At 40.5% G+C, this 21,198-nt stretch overlaps 1 protein-coding gene and 1 non-coding gene across 2 annotated transcripts in view; one reads left to right on the top strand and one right to left on the bottom strand.

Annotated features, from left to right (window-relative positions):
• Positions 1-1,584: 1,584 nt before the first annotated feature.
• LOC126109775 (natterin-4-like) overlaps positions 1,585-21,198 on the bottom strand; it is a 78,539-nt gene continuing 58,925 nt past the window's right edge. The window contains exons 3-4 of the mRNA XM_049914829.1: positions 20,984-21,127; positions 1,585-1,751 (exon numbers count right to left, since the gene is read on the bottom strand). Of these exons, the coding sequence (XP_049770786.1) occupies positions 1,665-1,751; positions 20,984-21,127 (231 nt within the window). The 3' untranslated portion in view covers positions 1,585-1,664. The remainder of the gene's footprint in view (positions 1,752-20,983; positions 21,128-21,198) is intronic.
• On the top strand, positions 13,616-13,689 carry Trnat-ugu (transfer RNA threonine (anticodon UGU)). Its single transcript has one exon. It is a non-coding gene; the product is annotated as a tRNA-Thr (tRNA).

The raw sequence follows: 21,198 nt of genomic DNA, 5'->3' as shown, positions 1-21,198 counted from the left end.
CACAATGTCGGCACTAGTACAGTGTATATCCACCTTTCGCAGCAATGCAGGCTGCTATTCTCCCATGGAGACGATCGTAGAGATGCTGGATGTAGTCCTGTGGAACGGCTTGCCATGCCATTTCCACCTGGCGCCTCAGTTGGACCAGCGCGCTGGACGTGCAGACCGCGTGAGACGACGCTTCATCCCGTCCCAAACATGCTCAATGGGGGACAGATCCGGAGATCTTGCTGGCCAGGGTAGTTGACTTACACCTTCTAGAGCACTTTGGGTGGCACGGGATACATGCGGACGTGCATTGTCCTGTTGGAACAGCAAGTTCCCTTGCCGGTCTAGGAATGGTAGAACGATGGGTTCGATGACGGTTTGGATGTACCGTGCACTATTCAGTGTCCCCTCGACGATCACCAGTGGTGTACGGCCAGTGTAGGAGATCGCTCCCCACACCATGATGCCGGGTGTTGGCCCTGTGTGCCTCGGTCGTATGCAGTCCTGATTGTGGCGCTCACCTGCACGGCGCCAAACACGCATACGACCATCATTGGCACCAAGGCAGAAGCGACTCTCATCGCTGAAGACGACACGTCTCCATTCGTCCCTCCATTCACGCCTGTCGCGACACCACTGGAGGCGGGCTGCACGATGTCTGGGCGTGAGCGGAAGACGGGCTAACGGTGTGCGGGACCGTAGCCCAGTTTCATGGAGACGGTTGCGAATGGTCCTCGCCGATACCCTAGGAGCAACAGTGTCCCTAATTTGCTGGGAAGTGGCGGTGCGGTCCCCTACGGCACTGCGTAGGATCCTACGGTCTTGGCGTGCATCCGTGCGTCGCTGCGGTCCGGTCACAGGTCGACTGGCACGTGCACCTTCCGCCGACCACTGGCGACAACATCGATGTACTGTGGAGACCTCACGCCCCACGTGTTGAGCAATTCGGCGGTACGTCCACCCGGCCTCCCGCATGCCCACTATACGCCCTCGCTCAAAGTCCGTCAACTACACATACGGTTGACGTCCACGCTGTCGCGGCATGCTACCAGTGTTAAAGACTGCGATGGAGCTCCGTATGCCACGGCAAACTGGCTGACACTGACGGCGGCGGTGCACAAATGCTGCGCAGCTAGCGCCATTCGACGGCCAACACCGCGGTTCCTGGTGTTTCCGCTGTGCCGTGCGTGTGATCATTGCTTGTACAGCCCTCTCGCAGTGTCCGGAGCAAGTATGGTGGGTCTGACACACCGGTGTCAATGTGTTCTTTTTTCCATTTCCAGGAGTGTATATTGCCACCAGATTCTGTGTCTTAACAATAAACATATTCTGAGAAAAAAAAAGTGGGGCATTACTTATCGAACTAACCTCCCAAACTTCTAACAACTCCTATTATTGCATCACATGTTATGACTAATTATAGTACTTCAGATTTATATGGATCGTACTATAGATTCGTACACACACACACGCACACACACACACACAAATGCGTAAAATGTCTGGAATAACCAGCTACCACTGTGTTACGAGCTAGCAGTAAATGAATCGTAGACATGTCAGGGAGAAACAGTAAAAAAGAGGGAAACACACTCGTAAGAGTATAAAAATGGCAGTTTATTTACAGAAACCAAGTGGTACAAATGAGAGAACACATCTTGTTATTCCCGCGCAGACTAATTTGTGATCAGCACCTCGTACTCACTCTTGCCTATCTCTCTGCCACCATATGGGATGTAGCACACGCCGTGGGACGGATGAATCTGTCGGCAGCAGAAATAAAGACACGTAAAAAAAAATAGTAAACTCACATTTTCAGAACTGTAACAGTTGTTGGTGAAGATAGCAGCGCAGGCTGCTGACAAAAATAACAAGGAGTTAGTAAGGAGAGTTAACGTAGTAGGTATGAAATACACTGAGGTTCCAACTGTCGTGGATAGCGCTATGCACGTATACAGATGGCGGTATTATCGCTTATACCAGGTATAAGAGGGCAGTGCATTCACGGAGCTATCACCTGAACTCAGATGATTCATGTGAAAAAGATTCCGCCGTGATTTCGGCCGCACGACGGGAATTAATAGACTTTGGACGCGAAGTGGTAGTGGGAGCTAAACGCTTGGGACATTCCATTACGGACTTTAGGGAATTCAGTATTCCGAAACCCGCTGTGCCATGAGTGTGCCGAGAATACCAAACTCCAGGCATTAACTCTCACCATGGACAATTCAGTGGCCGATGGCCTCCACATAACGATCGAGAGCAGCGGCGTTTGCGTAGAACTGTCAGTGCTAACAGACAAGCAACACATCTGTTATGACAGTGCGGCGAAATTCGGCGTTAATGGGCTATGGCCTCAGACGTCCAGTGCGAGGGGTTTTGGTAACAGCACGACATCGCCTACAGCGCCTCTCTTAGGCTCGTGGCCACATTGGTTGGATCCTAAAAGAGTTCAATTGCAAAGAGCCAATGTTGGGTTTCGAAACTGGCGCAGATCCCAAGAAGTCATGGACCGAAGTCGCCAACAAGGCATTGTGTGAGCTGGCGGTGGTTCCACAGTGTGTGGGCTGTACTTACATGGAATCTGCTGGGTGCTTTAGCCCGACTGAAGCAATCATTGACTAGAAATTGTTATGTTCGTCAGCCTCGAGATTATCTGCAGCGAGACATTTAGGGACATCGTGTTCCCAAACAACGATGGATTTTTAATGGATGACAGTGCGCCATTCTGGACAATTCCAGCTTATAATTTGGCCTCCCACGTATTCCGACATGTTTCCATTCGAAGATTTGTATGACATAACCGAGTGTCCACTTTGTACACAAAATCCTGCACTGGCAAATACTTCTCCTGTTATGGACGGCTATAGAGGCTCAGTATGTATGCGAGATTTTCAACCACATTTTGAGTACATGCCACGTCGAGTTGCTACTCCGCACTGGGAAAATGGATATCCGACACAATATTAGTAGGTATTCCATGACTTTTGTCACCTCGATGTGGTTCTGAGGTTGCCATCCATATTTATACCGCCTCATATGAACGTACGCACACAAGACATCTTGTCGATACATATGGAAACGTTGCCTGTATTGGGTACAAACTGGAAATAGTATACAGAATTTAAGGTCTGCCAAAGTTATCGAAAATTGTCCAGAAGAGGCCCCTCCCTTCCCCTGAAGGCATGGCTCCTAACTTCTCCAGCAAACGGCAAGACCTTGCTTTCTTTGTTTGTAGATAAGGCCAAAAGTTGTCTTTCCATTCACCTGCTCTTCGTTTCAAATGGTTCAAATGGCTCTGAGCACTGTGGGACTTAACACCTGAGGTCATCAGTCCCCTATACCTTAGAACTACTTAAACCTAACTAACCTAAGGACATCACACACAGCCATGCCCGAGGCAGGATTCGAACCTGCGACCGTAGCGGTCGCGCGGTTCCAGACTGAAGTGGCTAGAACCGCTCGGCCACCCCAGCCGGTCTCTTCGTTTCATGCATGTAATGACGCTACTATCTATTTCAGTAGCTTAATGCTAGTGCGAAATCACGAAAGGATCGCCCGAATGGAACGGATGTCGATAGATGTGCTGTACATGTACAGACAAAGAAATAATTACAATTGGAGAAATAATTCTTGATGAATTCAAGAGAGAGATTTTAAGAAACTGAGCAAGTGAATAACGCACTGGTCGACTTCTGGCCTTTTGCAAGCAGTTATTCGACTCGTCATTGATTGAAGGGTGACTGAATGTCTTGAGGGATTCATGCCAAATTCTGCCCAATTTGCGCGTTAGATCGTCAAAGTCCGGAGCTGGCTTGAGGACCCTGTCTATAATGCCCCAAACTTAGCACGCACAAATGATAAACTTCTGTTATTAACATTAGGAAAACTAAACGGCGGATGTATATGCATTTCATATAAAGGCATTTCTCAATACTAAGCTCTCATTCCAATGTTCGGGGATCTTCGGGTCGCGCCCAACTTGATTAGGCTATAAGATCAGATCTGGTTCGGCAATCTCTGAGGACAGACATGTTGTGTGCGTCGGTCGGTGTCGGTTAAGATCTTAATTAGAAATCCCTGGCTATTTGCACGTATAACTGCGAACTAGTGTAATAGTAAATACGCAAACACGCAAGTCTTCATTTTATTTATTTTCTCTGAACGTGTTAAGAAGGAAAAATAATTTGTGATTCATAAAGTGATATACAATGAAGCACCAAAGAAACTGGTACAGGCCTGCGTAATCAAATACAAATGGCTCTGAGCACTATGGGACTTAACATCTGTGATCATCAGTCCCCTAGAACTTAGTTTGGTGTCACCGCCAGACACCACACTTGCTAGGTGGTAGCTTTAAATCGGCCGCGGTCCATTAGTACATGTCGGACCCGCGTGTCGACACTGTCAGTAATCGCAGACCGAGCGCCACCACACGGCAGGTCTAGAGAGGCGGACTAGCACTCGCCCCAGTTGTACGACGACTTTGCTAGCGACTACACTGACGAAGCCTTTCTCTCATTTGCCGAGAGACAGTTAGAATAGCCTTCAGCTAAGTCCATGACTACGACCTAGCACTTAGAACTACTTAAACCTAACCAACCTAAGGACATCACACACGTCCATGCCCGAGGCAGGAGTCGAACGTGCGACCGTAGCGGTCGCGCGGTTCCAGACTGTAGCGCCTAGAACCGCTCGGGCACCCCTGCCGGCAATCAAATACAGACATATGTAAACAGACAGTATACGGCGCTGTGGTCGGCAATGCCTATATAAGACAACAAGTGTCTGGCGCAGTTGTTACATCGGTTATTGTTGCTACAATCGAAGGTTATCAAGATTTAAGGGAGTTTTAAAGTGGTTCTATAGTCGGCGCATTAACGATGGCACACAGCACCTCAGAGGTACCGATGAAGTGGGGATTTTCCCGTATGACCACTAATGTGAATATCAGGAATCCGGTTAAATATCAAATCTCTAAGATCCTTCAAGATCAGGACCAACGATGACTGAAGAGAATCGTTCAACATCAGAGAACTGCCACCCTTCCGCAGATTGCTGCAGATTTCAGTGCTGGGCCATTAACAAGTATCAGCGTGCGAACCATTCAACGAAACATCATCGAAGTGGGCTTTTGGAAGCGAAGGCCCGCACGTGTACCATTGATGATTGCACGTCACAAAGCCTTAAGCCTCGTCTGGGCCCATCAACACCGACGTTGGACTGTTGATGTCTGGAAACATGCTGCTTGGTCGAACGAGTATCTATTCAAATTGTATGGAGCAGATGGACGTGTACGGGTATGGGTACATGGATCCTGCATTTCAGTAGGTGACTGTTCAAGCTGGTGGAGGCTTTGTAATGGGGTGGGGCGTGTGCAGTTGAAGTGATATGGGAACGCTGACGCGTCCAGATACGACTCTGACAGGTGACACGAAGGTAAGCATACTGTCTGACCACCTGCACCCAATGATGTCCATTCTGCATTCCGACAGGCTTGCGCAATTCAGCAGGACAATGCGACACCACTCACGTCCAGAATTACTACAGCGTGGCTCAAGGAACACTCTTCTGAGTTTAAACACTTCCGCTGGCAATGAAACTCCCCAGACATGGACATCGTTGAGCATATCTGGGATGCCTTGCAACGTGCTGTTCAGAAGAGATCTGCAGCCTCTAGTGCTGTTACGGATTTATGGACTGATGGTGTCATTTCCCTCCAGCACTGCTTCAGAAATTTGTCTAGTCCATGCCACGTCGTGTTGCGGCACTTCTGCGTGCTCGCGGGGGCCTTACACGATATTAGGAAGGTGTACCAGTTTCTTTGGCTCTTGAGTTTTTCGTTCTGCAATTTATCGAAGCCTACTTATAAAAAGCGAGTGGCATACCGTATAAACAAACTAATTGGAAACCTAGCTATTTGTACAATATCAGTTCCTCGCGAAAAGTTTATTACAGACTCAAGACGACAGATTCACGACGAACGTGCTGTTTTGTGCGCAGGGGATAACAGTTATAGAAGACTGCAGCTTGGTGAACATTATTCAGAACTTATGTGCTCCACCGACAGGGGGAAGCAACTACGTAACTCACTTATCTTATAAGGGGAGGATACAATGCTGGAATCGCGGATTTACTTCAAACTTTGTACAACTTTAGTTGGCCATTTAAACAACGTACTGTACAAGTAGTAAGGTTCACTACTCTGGCAATTCAGAGAAAATCGCAAGAGAAGTTTTACACGTCTGTGATGTAACTGACGTATCTATGCGAAGATTCTGGTTGTCACAACTCAGAGTAATGCCGGAACAATAGCTTAGCTTGTTCGGTGTGAGAGTTAACTGCCCTCTGTAACGAAGAACAAATGCAACGAACAATAACGAATAAAATGAGATGAACAACAATAAAGTGGTTACTGCTTGCACTTTGCGAGAGGATTGTGGACGAGGCGAGGGTTCGGATCCAGCTAACACTAATTTTTTTTAAACTACTTTTTTTTCTATCAGTGGTCACTTTACTTAATTTATATAACATCTGAGAGGAAATACACTACTGACCATTAAAATTACTACGCCACGAAGATGTGCTACAGACGCGAAATTTAACCGACAGGAAGAAGATGCTGTGATTTGCAAATGATTAGCTTTTCAGAGCATTCACACAAGGTTGGCGCCGGTGGCGACACCTACAACGTAATGACATGAGGAAAGTTTCCAACCGATTTCTCACACACAAACAGCAGTTGAACGGCCTTGCCTGGTGAAACGTTCTGGTGATGCCTCGTGTAAGAAGGATAAATGCGTACCATTGATACCTTTGATAAAGGTCGGATTGTAGCCTATCGCGATTGCGGTTTATCGTATCGCGACATTGCTGCTCGCGTTGGTCGAGATACAGTGACTGTTAGCAGAACATGGAAACGGTATTCGTTAATTTCTTTCTTCATATTGAACACATAATTTTCTTTAAGTCTAGAGCTGTGCCATTTGAGAAATGCTTCTCTATCTTTTGGCTTCATAGTGTCAACACAGTAATATTCAGTATCAGCAATTGGTCCTACATAATTTTCATTTTCTGGCTTATTGAATAAATGTGGGAAGTAGTCGTAATTCAATTCTTTAAAATCAAAAGTTTTTGGAAAACTACTAAGTGGACCTTGTACAAAATTACTTATGTCTATAATTTTTATACCTAACTGTTTGATCTTCAATAACATTAGTTTAGTTCCTGTATAGATGGTACATGGCCTTATTGTATTTTCAACACAGTACTTCAAAATGAATTGGGTAACATAACCCTTTGCATAGTGAGCTATGAATGTGTGATAACTGTTCTTTTGAGATATCATCCACTTATAGAATTCAACATTTGTCTTAAATTTATAAACAGTGTCACCTTTAAAATTGTGAACATTTATAAGATTTGGAATGTGTTGCTTCAAAATCAAGCCACTTTATCTGTCACTATAAGTGCGATTCACTTTCTTTGGAAAGCCTTTTTCACAACATTTAAACTCTTGACCACCAACTATTTTATTACACACGAAGCACCGGTAAATACAAAAATCTTGGAATTCTCCATTAACATAGCAACCTTCTTTATTACAATTTGGGCAACCTTGCACTATAAATTCATCACCAAATTTTCTTTCACACATACCACCTTTTTGCAATACAGGTTGCATATAGCATTTATGATTTCCAATTTCCACCACATGTTGACAATTTCTACGAAGTTCAAAGCCACACTTATGTTCTTTAGATCTTAAACAAATCTTTTTACATCCTTCACACTTGTAAGCTGTATCACAAACTTGTTGGTGATTGTTTAAGCATTCTTCATTATAACAGTATCTATTACATTTCTCACAATAAATCTTATTTTCTTCACTTTCATGTTCTGGCCTTTTGCATAATACACACACTCTTCGCTCTATTTTACATCTATGTTTCTCCTTGTTGTGATATGGTTTGTTGCATTTATCACAGAAATATGATGATCCTAATAAAGCTTAGCCTTTTTGCTTCTGCCAGATTTACTATTTTTTTCCATTACCACCTTGGCCTCTAGGAATTGCTATTATCTGAATATTAAACGATGTTTCTGCTATATCAACAGTTTCATCTGATGTTAAGATATCCCTCATTTTGTTACAGTAAATTTGAACGGCCTCTTGTGCATTATTCGATGCTTTATAACCTGTGGAAATTGGATAAAACATTTTTGGGTTATTGACCGTTATATTCAGCTTATCTCCTTTCCTGAAATTAGTCCTCTTTTTAGTTACATTTACTATGAAATTGAGTGCTTTCGTTATATAATCTGTTTTTTCACTAACATTATCGAGTTTGGCAATGTTAACATCGTTAAAGACAATTTTATAGTCAACAGACCATGCTTTAAATTACTCATTAAATTTCTATCTAATTTCTTTTATATCAAATAAATGCTTTTCAGATGGGTCAGCTTCCTTTTCTTTATCAAATATTTTACTACTAAATGGGTATGTTTGATCTAACCTTACTATTTTTTCCTCTCTTGGTGGATGAGGCTTTCCAATAACATCATCATCAATTTTGTAAAAGTAATTTATATTCAATACACGCTTTCGTCTTAATCTAGTTTTTAGGAACACATCTGGATTAAATTTAAACTCTTATAATATTATGGCATCAATTAATTCTGATTTCTTTAATGTACTGTGTCCTTTAATATCAATATTTTTAGCTCTAGCTTTAAATTCACTTTCTTTCAAATTTTCGAGAGTTCTTGTGTGAAGAGGCAAATTATTTGAAACAATTAAATTAATTAAATCATTGTTTCTAAATCTGCTATATACTCGTAAATCATTCCTTCTGCAATAATCACGAAGTTGAGCCACTGTAAACTTTCTAAAAGCTTCAGCCATTTATTAATGACAAAATGTAATAGTTCTAGAAAAACTGACGATCAGCAAAGATTGTTTAAGTAAGCTTCTTATTTATTGATGGCAAAATTTAATAGTTCTAGAAAAACTGAAAATCAGCAAAGATTGTTTAAGTAAGCTTCTTATTTATTGATGACAAAATTTAATAGTTATAGAAAAACTGAAGATCAGTTAAGATTGTTTAAGTTAGCTTCTTATTTATTGTTTAGTAGATTTGTTTATTGTTTAGTAGATTTGAAAAATTTGAAATCAACAGCAAAGATTGTTGGATAAATTTCGATGCTTGTTAGAAAGAAGATGTTTGCTAAAACTGCGCTTATTTACTTCAGTTCCACATATACACATCACTTTACTTTTCCTGCCTTCAAGTACACAAGATATATATGTATTTTCATGCCCATCCTTTATAGAATAATTTGCATAAAAACAATCGATATCTTTAATTGCATGCTGTTAATGGTGGAGAAGTCAGAATTGCAGGAGCAAAAGTAGATGGATTTGATAAAGCAACTAATACTGTTTATAGATACCATGGTTACTTCTGGCATGGTTGTAAAAAATGTATCAAAAGTGAAACAATTAACAATAAAAATAAGGAAATGATTGATAATCTGTATCAAAAGATTTTAAGAAGATGTGCAGAAATACGAAATGCTGGATACAATCTGGTGGAAATGTGGGAATGTGATTGGGTGAACTCAGTAGAGTATAAAAATCTTAAGCAGTTACCTAACATTGTTGAACCATTGAATCCAAGAGATGCATTTTATGGTGAATGAACAAATGCAATAAAATTAAGAGCTAAAGCAGATGGTATTAGCTCAAAAATAAAATATATGATGTGTGTAGTCTTTATCCAACCGTGCAATATTATGATTGTTATCCTGAACAACATCCTAGGAAAATATATAGACCAAGATATTATTCTAAAAAATGGTATGGGTTAATAGAATGGAAAGTATTGGCTCCTAGAAGATTGTTTCATCCAGTTTTACCTGTATGCATGCAAATCGATAAAAATGAAAAACTATTATTTCCTCTGTGTGTCAAATGTGCAGAAGAACAGCTACATTAATGCAATCACTGTGATGAAGAAAGAAGTTTTATCGGAACTTGGTCGACAGATGAAGTATAGAAAGCTGTAGAAAAAGGATATAAAGTTTTAGAAGTTTATGAAGTATGGGACTTTAAAAATAAAAGTAATATGCTGTTTAAAAATTACATGAAAGACTTTATGAAAATAAACTTATAAACTAGTTCACATAATTTTGAAAGTGATGAAGAATACATAAAAATAGTTAAAGATAAGTTGGATATTGACTTAGATCGTGATAGAATAAATGAAAATCCTGGAAAACGATCTGTTGCTAAGATATGTCTTAATTCATTGTGGGGAAAATTTGGGCAAAGGCAAAATATGAGTCCAACAGAATATGTAACCATTTTACAACACTTTTATGAGATACTGTTGGATGATTGATTAGATAACTTAGATGTAAATTTTATTATAGAGGAAATGGTCCAGAGGAGGTATAATTTCAAAGATTATTACGTGGGAAACAATGCAGCTACGAATATCTTTGTAGCTGCATTCACTACATCAAATGCAAGACTTAGATTGTATGATATGTTAGATAAATTAGGAAAAAATGTCATATATTTTGATACTGATTCTGTAGTATACATGGATGATGCTAAAAATACTGTTGAAACAGGCTGTATGTTGGGTGAATGGACAGATGAATTCGGAAATAATTCGATTGCAGATTGGGCTTCAACAAGTCCAAAAAGTTATTATTACGAGAAAAATGATGGAGAAACAGAAATGAAGGTAAAAGGGTTCACTTTAAATTACAAAAATATTCAAAAGTTGAATGGTGAATCGATGATTAGATTAATTGAGAACGAAGTGAAAGAAAAGATACAGTTAGAGTACAATCAGATAACAAGAGATGTTGACACTAAAAATCTAGTCAATAAACAGGTTATGAAAGAATTCTCGTTTCAGTATGATAAAAGAATTGTTCTAGATAACTATGATACAGTGCCTTATGGTTATTGAAAATGATTTATTGTATAACAAATTTTAATAAGTTTAAAATTTTAACCTACATTAAGGTCAATAAAATAATAGATAACTGGGACTTCCAATTTTTAAAGATGGTGACATTAAACAAAAATATAAAGGAATGATAACAAATTTAATGATCTGGAGTTTGTTGTGTAGCTTTGAAAATTTTTACATTTTGTGGCTTGCATCTGTTTAGTAAGTAAGTGTCTAGTTGAAGAGTTTATAAGAACATAAGAGTTTTGTAAGAAAATAAGAGTTTATAAGAAAAATAAGAGTTTCGTAAGAAAATAATATTTTGTAAGAAAATAAGAGTTTTGTAAGAAAATTAAGAACATCATTAAATTATCTGCGACTGGGCTCAATCCGCCCACTTACTACTGGGTGGTTTTTGCCATACAGGCATGGAAAGCAGAAATATTAACTTGATGTAAGTAAACGTCGTTTTTTGCATTACAAAACTTCTCAAATGTCATATGAATTAAATAATATAACCTGTGATGAATGAAAATAGATTAACAATTAAGTTGTATCGGGAACCGAATAGTCGCCTGATAGATGTTTGGCTTATGAAGCTCGAATGCTAATCATTTGAGCACCATTTGAGCAACATCGGGCACCTACGCACAGATTCATAAGTCACACAACAAACGTGTAAATTTCTCAGGATTCCAGAGCAGCGCAACCCACTATATGCGCATTATGTTGTTTCAATTAGCGGTTGAAGTAAATCTGTGATACCAACATGGTGGCCTTCACTTGTTAGAACATGTGAGAGATCAGTGACACGTGGTAACACAGAGGAGGTATGGATAGAGGAAATTTTAGACGGAAGGGGTTTATCATACACATGTAAATCTCTCTCGCTGTATCTTTCTATCTCTACCCGTCTTCCCCACTGCATACGTAGCATCCCCAGGGGGGTATCCTTGAAACTGAAGTCCTTTGAAATTATGAGGCTAGATTTATTAGTGAGTATTGAGAACTGTAACCGATCAAAGAACTGTGGAAAGTATGCATAAAAGTGGAGGCTTTCATGTAAAAAAAGCTGTTAATAAAATTTTACTTCTTTTATTTTTGTTTGAGAACGGTCTTCCTTAAAAAAATTTCTCTTATAAAAACAGAAGACCCTTCTTTTGAATGTGCCATTGGAATTACATTACAGTCAAATAAAATTTGTTATGTTGGATTCATGTATGAACAAATATTTTGAATGATCAGTTGGAATTATATACAACCAAACAATATACACTGACAGAAAAATTGCAACATGTAATATTATTGGGATTTCCGTCGCATGAAAGCTGTGAGTACCCTTGGAAAAGCATTCACTTATCTGTGTATTAAATGATCAACTTATGAGATTAGACCTATTCTTTGAATGACATTTGTTTTATATAATTTACGTAAATGTACAGATGCGCATCTAGCGCGGACGCTAATACATCGATTGCGCAGTCAAAGAAATATTTTAACAGAAGCTGAACTGAACGTTCCGCTTCGATCTAAATAAAAGATGATAGTAAAAACTTTTGTAGATCTTGAGATTTTATCTTACTTCTGCTTGTAATGTGAAAGAGTAAGGAAGGTCGTCTTTAAGCCATAAAAAGTGAGCGGTCTTGCCAGCGTGCAGACAACAGTTATTGATTAATAAAATTTGAGTAATTTATGTTCGATACTGTAAACAGGCAAGTTATTGTTATGAAGATACTGAATGGTGCAAGAATTGTCTCGAAGGAAGGAGAAAAGTAATGACTGTAATTTGTGATAGAAAACGTGAACCAAGGACCTAGCTCAGGACAGGCTGAAATCTGATCGCACCATACAGTTGGAAAAGTACTTACGTAAGTTATACTGTTTATAAATAAGCCCTAATTGCTTGTTTGAATATATTTAGTGTTTACCAGATATCTTATTCAATTCTTTTCCTTTTTATTTGTTTTTTTCCCTCCATGTCATATTATTTGTATAAATGTCCAACAGCTTTTACTACAGCAGTTGCCCGCATCTCGTGGTCGTGCGGTAGCGGTCTCGCTTCCCACGCGCGGGTTCCCGGGTTCGATCCCCGGCGGGGTCACGGATTTTCTCTGCCTCGTGATGACTGGGTGTTGTGTGATGCCCTTAGGTTAGTTAGGTTTAAGTAGTTCTAAGTTCTAGGTGCTCAGAGCCATTTTTTTTACTACAGCAGAGAATACTGCGGCATCCTGGTCGTAGACAGAAGGCCGCTCCTTGTCTTCTATACATCTCATAGCTGCCCCATTTATTAATGATTTCATTTGCAAATGCTATTTTTTTATTGTTCATTGCTAAAGGTCCCGTAGGTGATTATAAATTTCATACTGATTACGTAAAGAAATCCGGGTTGTTCTTTTCCAAATAATAGAAGCCTCTGCGTAATCAAAAACTAGCCTCCCTCTGACAACGATCAGGAGCCGACCAGAAGACGGACGTCTTCGACCGCTTTCGTGTTTCCTGTGGCAAAGCTGTGCTAAACCGGGAACACGACATTCTAGTATGAAACGCAATGTACATATAAGGTACATTACATAGGTAGAATTGTGGACAGTTGGGAGTGTGGGTCTCACGGGAAGCGTGGAAGGGATAAGTCCCTGCAGTCGCGCTGTTCGTCTGTGTCCTCGGTGGCTCAGATGGACAGAGCGTCTGCCATGTAAGCAGGAGATCCCGGGTTCGAGTCCCGGTCGGGGCACACATTTTCAGCTGTCCACATCGAGGTATATCAACAACACCTCTCGGCAGCTGAGGGTTTCAGTTAGTCATCACTTACATATATAATTATGAGATTAAAATTGAAAGAATTGAAATATATTTAACTTATTTGTTTCTACTTTTATCATACTAGAAACACCAAAAAATAATTAATGTAGAGTGATGAATTATCGGGAATACATATGTCTAGGTACAATATTTAAGTGACTACCATTGCAAAATCTCCGGTTAATATAAGCGAGAGCTAAGCCACTGCAAGCGTGAAATCCTGGCACGTTAATAACCGACACAACCGTCAGAATGTCGACTGCAAGCATGCAAACGTGCATGCATTGTGTTGTACAGGTACTGTTTGTCAGTTTTCGGACTGGAGTTCCATGCGTGTTGCACCAGGGTTGGTCAATGCACGGAAAGATAATACAGTTTATGAATAACGCTGGAGTTGCCGTCCGATGATGTGCCATGCAAGATCGATTAGAGGCGGATCTGCTGATCGAACAGGACAATGCAAAATGTAGAACCCCTGAAATGCTGTCCCTGAATTGCAGCAATACGGGCTCGAATCACCAGATTCGCTTACAAATTTGCAGTCAGGGTGCGTGGGACAACCACCATTGTACTCCTGGTGTCATACGAAATGGCACCCCAGACCATATCTCTATGTGTGGGTCCAGTCTGTGCATCTCGCATACAGTTTGGTTCAAGGCCCTAAACTTGCCTCCTTCTGAACTACTCACGACCATCACCGGCACAGAAATGGCGTTTTAGAGTAAACGCCGACAAGTGAGAAGCCGTTCTGTTCACTAGAAGACCGAAGCAACTGCGCAAACACCGATACTGCACACCCCAATAACTCTACATGCACGCCCAATAAGTTTCCGCGCGAAAGTCAAATACATCGGTGTCTGGCTGGACCGGAAACTACTCTGGGGGGACCACATACAACACATGACCAACCGAGCTAGCGCGAGGCTCAAACAGCTCTACCCTATGCTCAACAGGCGTAGCACACTGAACAGAAGGGTGTCGAGGTCCATGTACATGACACTTATTCGACCCCTGATGACGTACGCAGTCCCTGTCTGCTGTAGCAGTCCTTTTTCTGTTTTCGCTTTTTCGTCTAATAGGTGAAAGTTTGATTTTTTTTTTTTACACATTGTCATTGAAGGGTTTTACTTTTATTTAATATTGTCCCGGCTAAGTATCAGTTTGATTACTTTTAAAACCCAATGTTAAACGTGGGCCACTACACGTATAGTCTTCCCAATTCTGAGAGAAAAAAATCTTTAGTTGCTTTACTACCAATGTTTACAGACGACGATACTTTAACCGTCCATTCCTTTGTTTTAGTTACGAAATGCTAGTTTGTTCTAGGCATAGATCACGTAACCTTAACGTTTATTAATCTATGTTAAATTAATGTTCCAGACTTGTATTATGATTCAAATTAACAACGTCAGTTTATTGACAAGAATTATTAATAAATAGGATCACTCATGCGATCTCATTCAAAGAAGTTCTTTAATTAGATGTCTAAGTAGGATTACCGCTAGCATCAGAGATATTAGATAATATACTGTCACTTTCGGTAAATAAGTTGTTTCTATTTAATATCCGCAAACTGTCATTAGCTATGATCACTACTCGCGTGAAGTTAAAGTTTCCCACTATCACACTTCTAAGTCCGAATCCGGTTAAAATTCAATAAAGCGTTTAAATATTCACACGAATTGACATTAAAGCCAAAGAGATTACTATTCACCTTCCCGTTTATCTAATCTGATAAATGTCCAAATGAAAGTCTTGAATTGACAATCCTCAAAAACAATCTCGTCACGATCTATTCTTGATCCCCGTTTAATAAAGTCACAATTGTTGTTCTCTTAAGCTATAAGTCCTAAATAACTTCCGAACTAGAGCAGAATAGAGACTGGAGTATCGTAATTACAAGGTAATACTTTAATAAACGCTATCTTTGGTGTCCCAGACCTACGTTCTATGACTATAATATTGATTTTCTAATATTTTAATATTTTCTACTATTTTCCCCCTTCCCATGTTTCTAAAATTTATAATTAAATTTTCCTTTTCTTTTCTTTTGCTTTCTATGCTAGATATTGCCCTTTATTTGTTTTTTATTTATTTTTCGTAATTACTACTTGTAGAGGGACATGGGCCATTTTCTGAATTGATATTTTAAGGACAAGGGAGCTAATTTGGGAGCTATTTTTGTTTTTTCAACACCAAGAGGCGCTGTAGGTGTTACACTGGGGATACGCTGCGCTCACACGCCTGCGGCGTCTGCAGACCATACAAAACAAAATCATAAGCGACGCTCCACGATACACACTGTGATATTCGCTATTTTTGACTTCATTAAAACAGCAAATAGTTAATACTTTTAGCCAGAAGGCAAATACTTGTTTATAAAGAATGATTAATGTATAATGAGGCGTTGCATGGCGACGGTGGAATTTTCTAAATAATGTAATTCGTCGTCTCTGGGCGGCAATATAAACAGAAAAATACGGATAGCTATGCGATCCTTCACTATTTTGTCCGCTGGAAAACAAATGAAGCCTTGAGCGCTAAAGAGACTTGTACTGTTTTTCTCAAGTAAGACGGACGCAGATTTGTGGCGGTCTGATCTAATTTTTACTAAATGTATAAAAACGTGTTATGTCTAAGTTTGAGTGAAGTGTAGAAAGAAGAACTGTTTTAACTTATCGTGACGACGCACGAGCGACCCAAGAGGACAATGGATATATAAAAGAGCGCTCAATGGACATGCAACGGACATAAAAATCTACTGTCATTGTAGTACTAAGCTTAAGGTACGATATATGTTTTAGGTAAAATAAATATTTGTTCTGGAAACACTGAATCATTTAGCAGTGCTCAATCCTATCATCTCCTCAGTATTATTTTCATTTTAATTATGCATTTTGCTAAGATTAGAGACACCAAGATGAGCAGTCCAATGTGCGTGTTACATTGACAGAAAGAAAACTGTTTTATCGTCTTTTTGCATCAGCTTTAATATTGAATTTCCCTTTTGTGTGATGTTACAGTTGTTTTTGCGCCCTTAAGAACTTTCTGGTCCCTTAGGAAATTGTTTTGTCATAACAATAACTTCACGACCGGATATGTTCGTATCTACGATCATGAAGCAATTAGAAAGACGATAATGCAATTTCTTAATCAATAACACGCTGTGACTGCTTCAAGCCACGCGAAACTGCAAGTAAAGACTATTCACATTTCATAATGCAATATTTAATGACAGTGGTCATCCATGATTCTTACGCCAATTGTGATTGATAAAACAGTATGCGAAATCTCAAATTCCAACTTTTCCATTGAATAACAACATCACTTTTATTTTGTTACATCACAACACGCATCGCGTACCTTCACCGGGAATACCGACTTGAGACTCTCACGGAGGTAATCTACAAACTCACCACAAGACTATACAGAAACTCCAGACATTCGCAGAAACCCGTTTATTCTGAATCTGGGGAACTACGACCACAACCATAGATGGAAACTTAAAAGACCAAAAGACATACTTGTGACGCTGAGGGAATTAGAGTAGCAAATGAGATACTTAAAGTAGTAAAGACGTTCTGCTGCTTAGGGACCAATGAAACCGATGATGGGCGAAGTAGAGAGAATATAAAATGTAGACTGGGAATGACAAGAAAAACGTTTCTGAAGGAGAGAAATTCCTTAACACTGAAAATTGATTTAGGTGTCACAAAGTCTTTTCTAAAATTATTTATATCAAAGTATTTGTATCTACATAAATGATCTTTTGAATAGGGTGGATAGCAGTGTGCGGCTGTTTGCTGATGATGCTGTGGTGTACGGGAAGGTGTCGTCGTTGAGTGACTGTAGGAGGATACAAGATGACTTTGACAGGATTTGTGATTGGTGTAAATAATGGCAGCTAGCTCTAAATATAGATAAATGTAAATTAATGCAGATGAATAGGAAAAAGAATCCCGTAATGTTTGAATACTCAATTAGCAGCATAGTGCTTGACACAGTCACGTCGATTAAATATTTGGGCGTAACATTGCAGAGCGATATGAAGTGGGACAAGCATGTAAGGTTCATTGGTAGAAGTTTGGGAAGATGTGGTTCATCTGTAACGGAGACCGCTTATAAAACACTAATACGACCTATTCTTGAGTACTGCTCGAGCGTTTGGGATCCCTATCAGGTCGGATTGAGGGAGGACATAGAAGCAATTCAGAGGCGGGCTGCTAGATTTGTTACTGGTAGGTTTGATCATCACGCGAGTGTTACGGAAATGCTTCAGGAACTCGTGTGCGAGTCTCTAGAAGAAAGGAGGCGTTCTTTTCGTGAATCGCTACTGAGGAAATTTAGAGATCCAGCATTTGAGGCTGAGTGCAGTACAGCTTTACTGCCGCCAACTTACATTTCGCGGAAAGACCACAAAGATAAGATAAGAGAGATTACGGCTTGTACAGAGGCATACAGGCAGTCATTTTTCCTTCGTTCGGTTTGGGAGTGGAACAGGGAAAGAAGATGCTAGTTGTGGTACGAGTTACCCTCCGCCACGCACCGTATGGTGGATTGTGGAGTATGTATGTAGATGTAGATGTAGATGTAGATGTAGATGTAGAGTGTAGACATATATGGAAGCGAAACATGGACGATAAATAGTTTAGAGAAGCAGAGAATAGAAGCTTTCTTAATGTGGTGCTACAGAAGAATGCTGAAGATTAGATGGGTAGATCACATAACTAATGAGGAGTTGGGGAGAAGAGAAATTTGTGGCACATCTTGACTAGAAGAAGGGATCAATTGGTAGGACATATTCTGAGCTATAGAGGGATCACCAAGTTAGTATTGGAGAGCAGCGTGGAGGATAAAAATCGTAGACGGAGACCAAGAGAAGAATACACTAAACAGATTCAGAAGGATGTAGGGTGCAGTATTTACTTGAAGCAGCTAGCACAGGATAGAGTAGCATGGAGAGCTGCATCAAACCAGTCTCTGGAGCATGTATGTGTGTGGAGGATAAACATCAAAAATTGTTCAAATGGCTCTGAGCACTATGGGACTCAACTTCTGAGGTCATTAGTCCCCTAGAACTTAGAACTAGTTAAACCTAACTAACCTAAGGACATCACAAACATCCATGCCCGAGGCAGGATTCGAACCTGCGACCGTAGCGGTTTTGCGATTCCAGACTGCAGCGCCTTTAACCGCACGGCCACTTCGGCCGGCGATAAACATCGTAGAGGGAGACCAAGAGATGAATACACTAAACAGATTCAGAAGGATGTAGGGTGCAGTAGTTACTTGGAGATGGAGTAGCTAGCACAGGATAGAGTAGCATGGAGAGCTGCATCAAACCAGTCTCTGGACTGAAGACCACAACAAGAATAACTTTGTTACGTCCCTAATGTGCCGAAACCGAATGCACGTGTACGAATATCGTCAGCAATAAAAAAAGTATGCGTGTCTGTTATAGAGACCTCAATACTTAATAATGGAACTAAGTTGCTGGAACTTTACACCATTCCAATGATGGAATTACCTACACATGGCATAGTCTAGTTTTATAACTCAGAAACATGTGGAAATGACCAGAGAGGATTTAGGAAGTGTTTTTGATGAAAAGCATATTAGGCCTCGGAATGGAGTGTTCTGCAAATGGTTCAAATGGCTCTGAGCACTATGGGATTCAACTTGTTCAAATGTGTGTGAAATCTTATGGTACTTAACTGCTAAGGTCATCAGTCCCTAAGCTTACACACTACTTAACCTAAATTATCCTAAGGACAAACACACACACCCATGCCCGAGGGAGGACTCGAACCTCCGCCGAGACCAGCTGCACTCCATGACTGTAGCGCCTTAGACTGGGACTCAACTTCTTAGGTCATCAGTCCCATAGAACTTAGAACTACTTAAAGCTAACTAACCTAAGGATATCACACACATCAATGCCCGAGGCAGGATTGGAACCTGCGACCGTAGCGGTCGCGCGGTTCCAGACTGTAGCGCCTAGAACCGCTCGGCCACCCCGGCCGGCAGAGTGTTCTAGAGCCCAGCGGGTACCTTAACGAGTAATTCCGGCTCATTTCACGAATGGTGGAAACAGATGTCCTGGGACTGATCTTCACATCCTAAGAGGTCCAGTGAATAAGGTCCCCCTGTGAGACTGAGGGGGGGAGTGGTGTATGCAAAGTTAGTGTGAAGATGCAAAGTTAGTTCTTTTTGCTGATGGTACAAGTATAGTAATAACATCCAAAAACCAAGAACTAAGTGATTTAATTGTAAATGACGTTTTTTCACAAAATTATTAAGTGGTTCTCAGCAAACGGACTCTCTTTAAATTTTGATAAAACATAGTATATACAGTTCCGTACAGTAAATGGCACAACTCCAACAATAAATATAGACTTTGAACAGAAATCTTTAGCTAAGGTGGAATTTTCAGAATTTTTAGGTGTGTCCATTGATGAGAGGTTAAACTGGAAGCAACACATTGATGGTCTGCTGAAACGTCTAAGTTCAGCTACGTATGCTATTAGGGTTATTGCAAATTTTGGTGATAATAATCTCAGTAAATTAGCTTACTATGCCTACTTTCATTCACTGCTTTCGTATGGCATCATATTCTGTGGTAATTCATCGTTGAGTAGAAAAGTATTCATTGCTCAAAAACTTGTAATCAGAATAATTGCTGGAGCCCACCCACGGTCATCCTGCAGACATCTATTTGAGGATCTAGGGATCCTCACAGTAACCTCACAGTATATATATTCACTTATGAAATTTGTTGTTAATAATCCAACCCAGTTCAAACGTAATAGCAGTGTGCATAGCTATAACACCAGGGGAAAGGATGATCTTCACTATGCAGGGTTAAATCTGACTTTGGCACAGAAAGGGGTAAATTATGCTGCCACAAAAGTCTTAGGTCACCTACCAAAAAGCATCAAAAGCGTGACAGATAGCCAACCAACATTTAAAAATAAATCAAAAGAATTTCTAGATGACAACACCTTCTACTCATTATCTGAATTTTTAGATATAAATTAAGGGACGGGAAAAAATAAAAATAAAAAAAACCAACTTAAACATTAGTGTCATACAATATTTTGTGTAATGTAATGTCTTGTACAGACATCTTTTATTAACCTGACACGTTCCACATCATTACGAAGTGTCGTATTCATGATCTATGGAACAAGTATTAATCTAATCTAATCTAATCTAATCTGATCTACCTTGCCAACGGCGGTGGCGCCGTCGTGCATCACACGGCCAACGAACAGCCGCTCGCCTGTGGACGTCTGCCCCACGCGGTACCCCGAGGGCGGCACGTGGCCTGCTTTTGCATACATCCAGGCGGGGCTGCCACCACACAGCACCTGTCAACGACAGCAAGCAGCATCTATAAATATATGTACAAAACACTGCCTCACGTGCACCACCTCCGCTC

Source organism: Schistocerca cancellata, chromosome 12, assembly GCF_023864275.1.
Source record: "Schistocerca cancellata isolate TAMUIC-IGC-003103 chromosome 12, iqSchCanc2.1, whole genome shotgun sequence".
Lineage (NCBI taxonomy): Eukaryota > Metazoa > Arthropoda > Insecta > Orthoptera > Acrididae > Schistocerca > Schistocerca cancellata.
The sequence above is the reverse complement of the archived record's forward strand: the minus strand, read 5'-3'. Positions and strand labels throughout refer to the sequence as shown.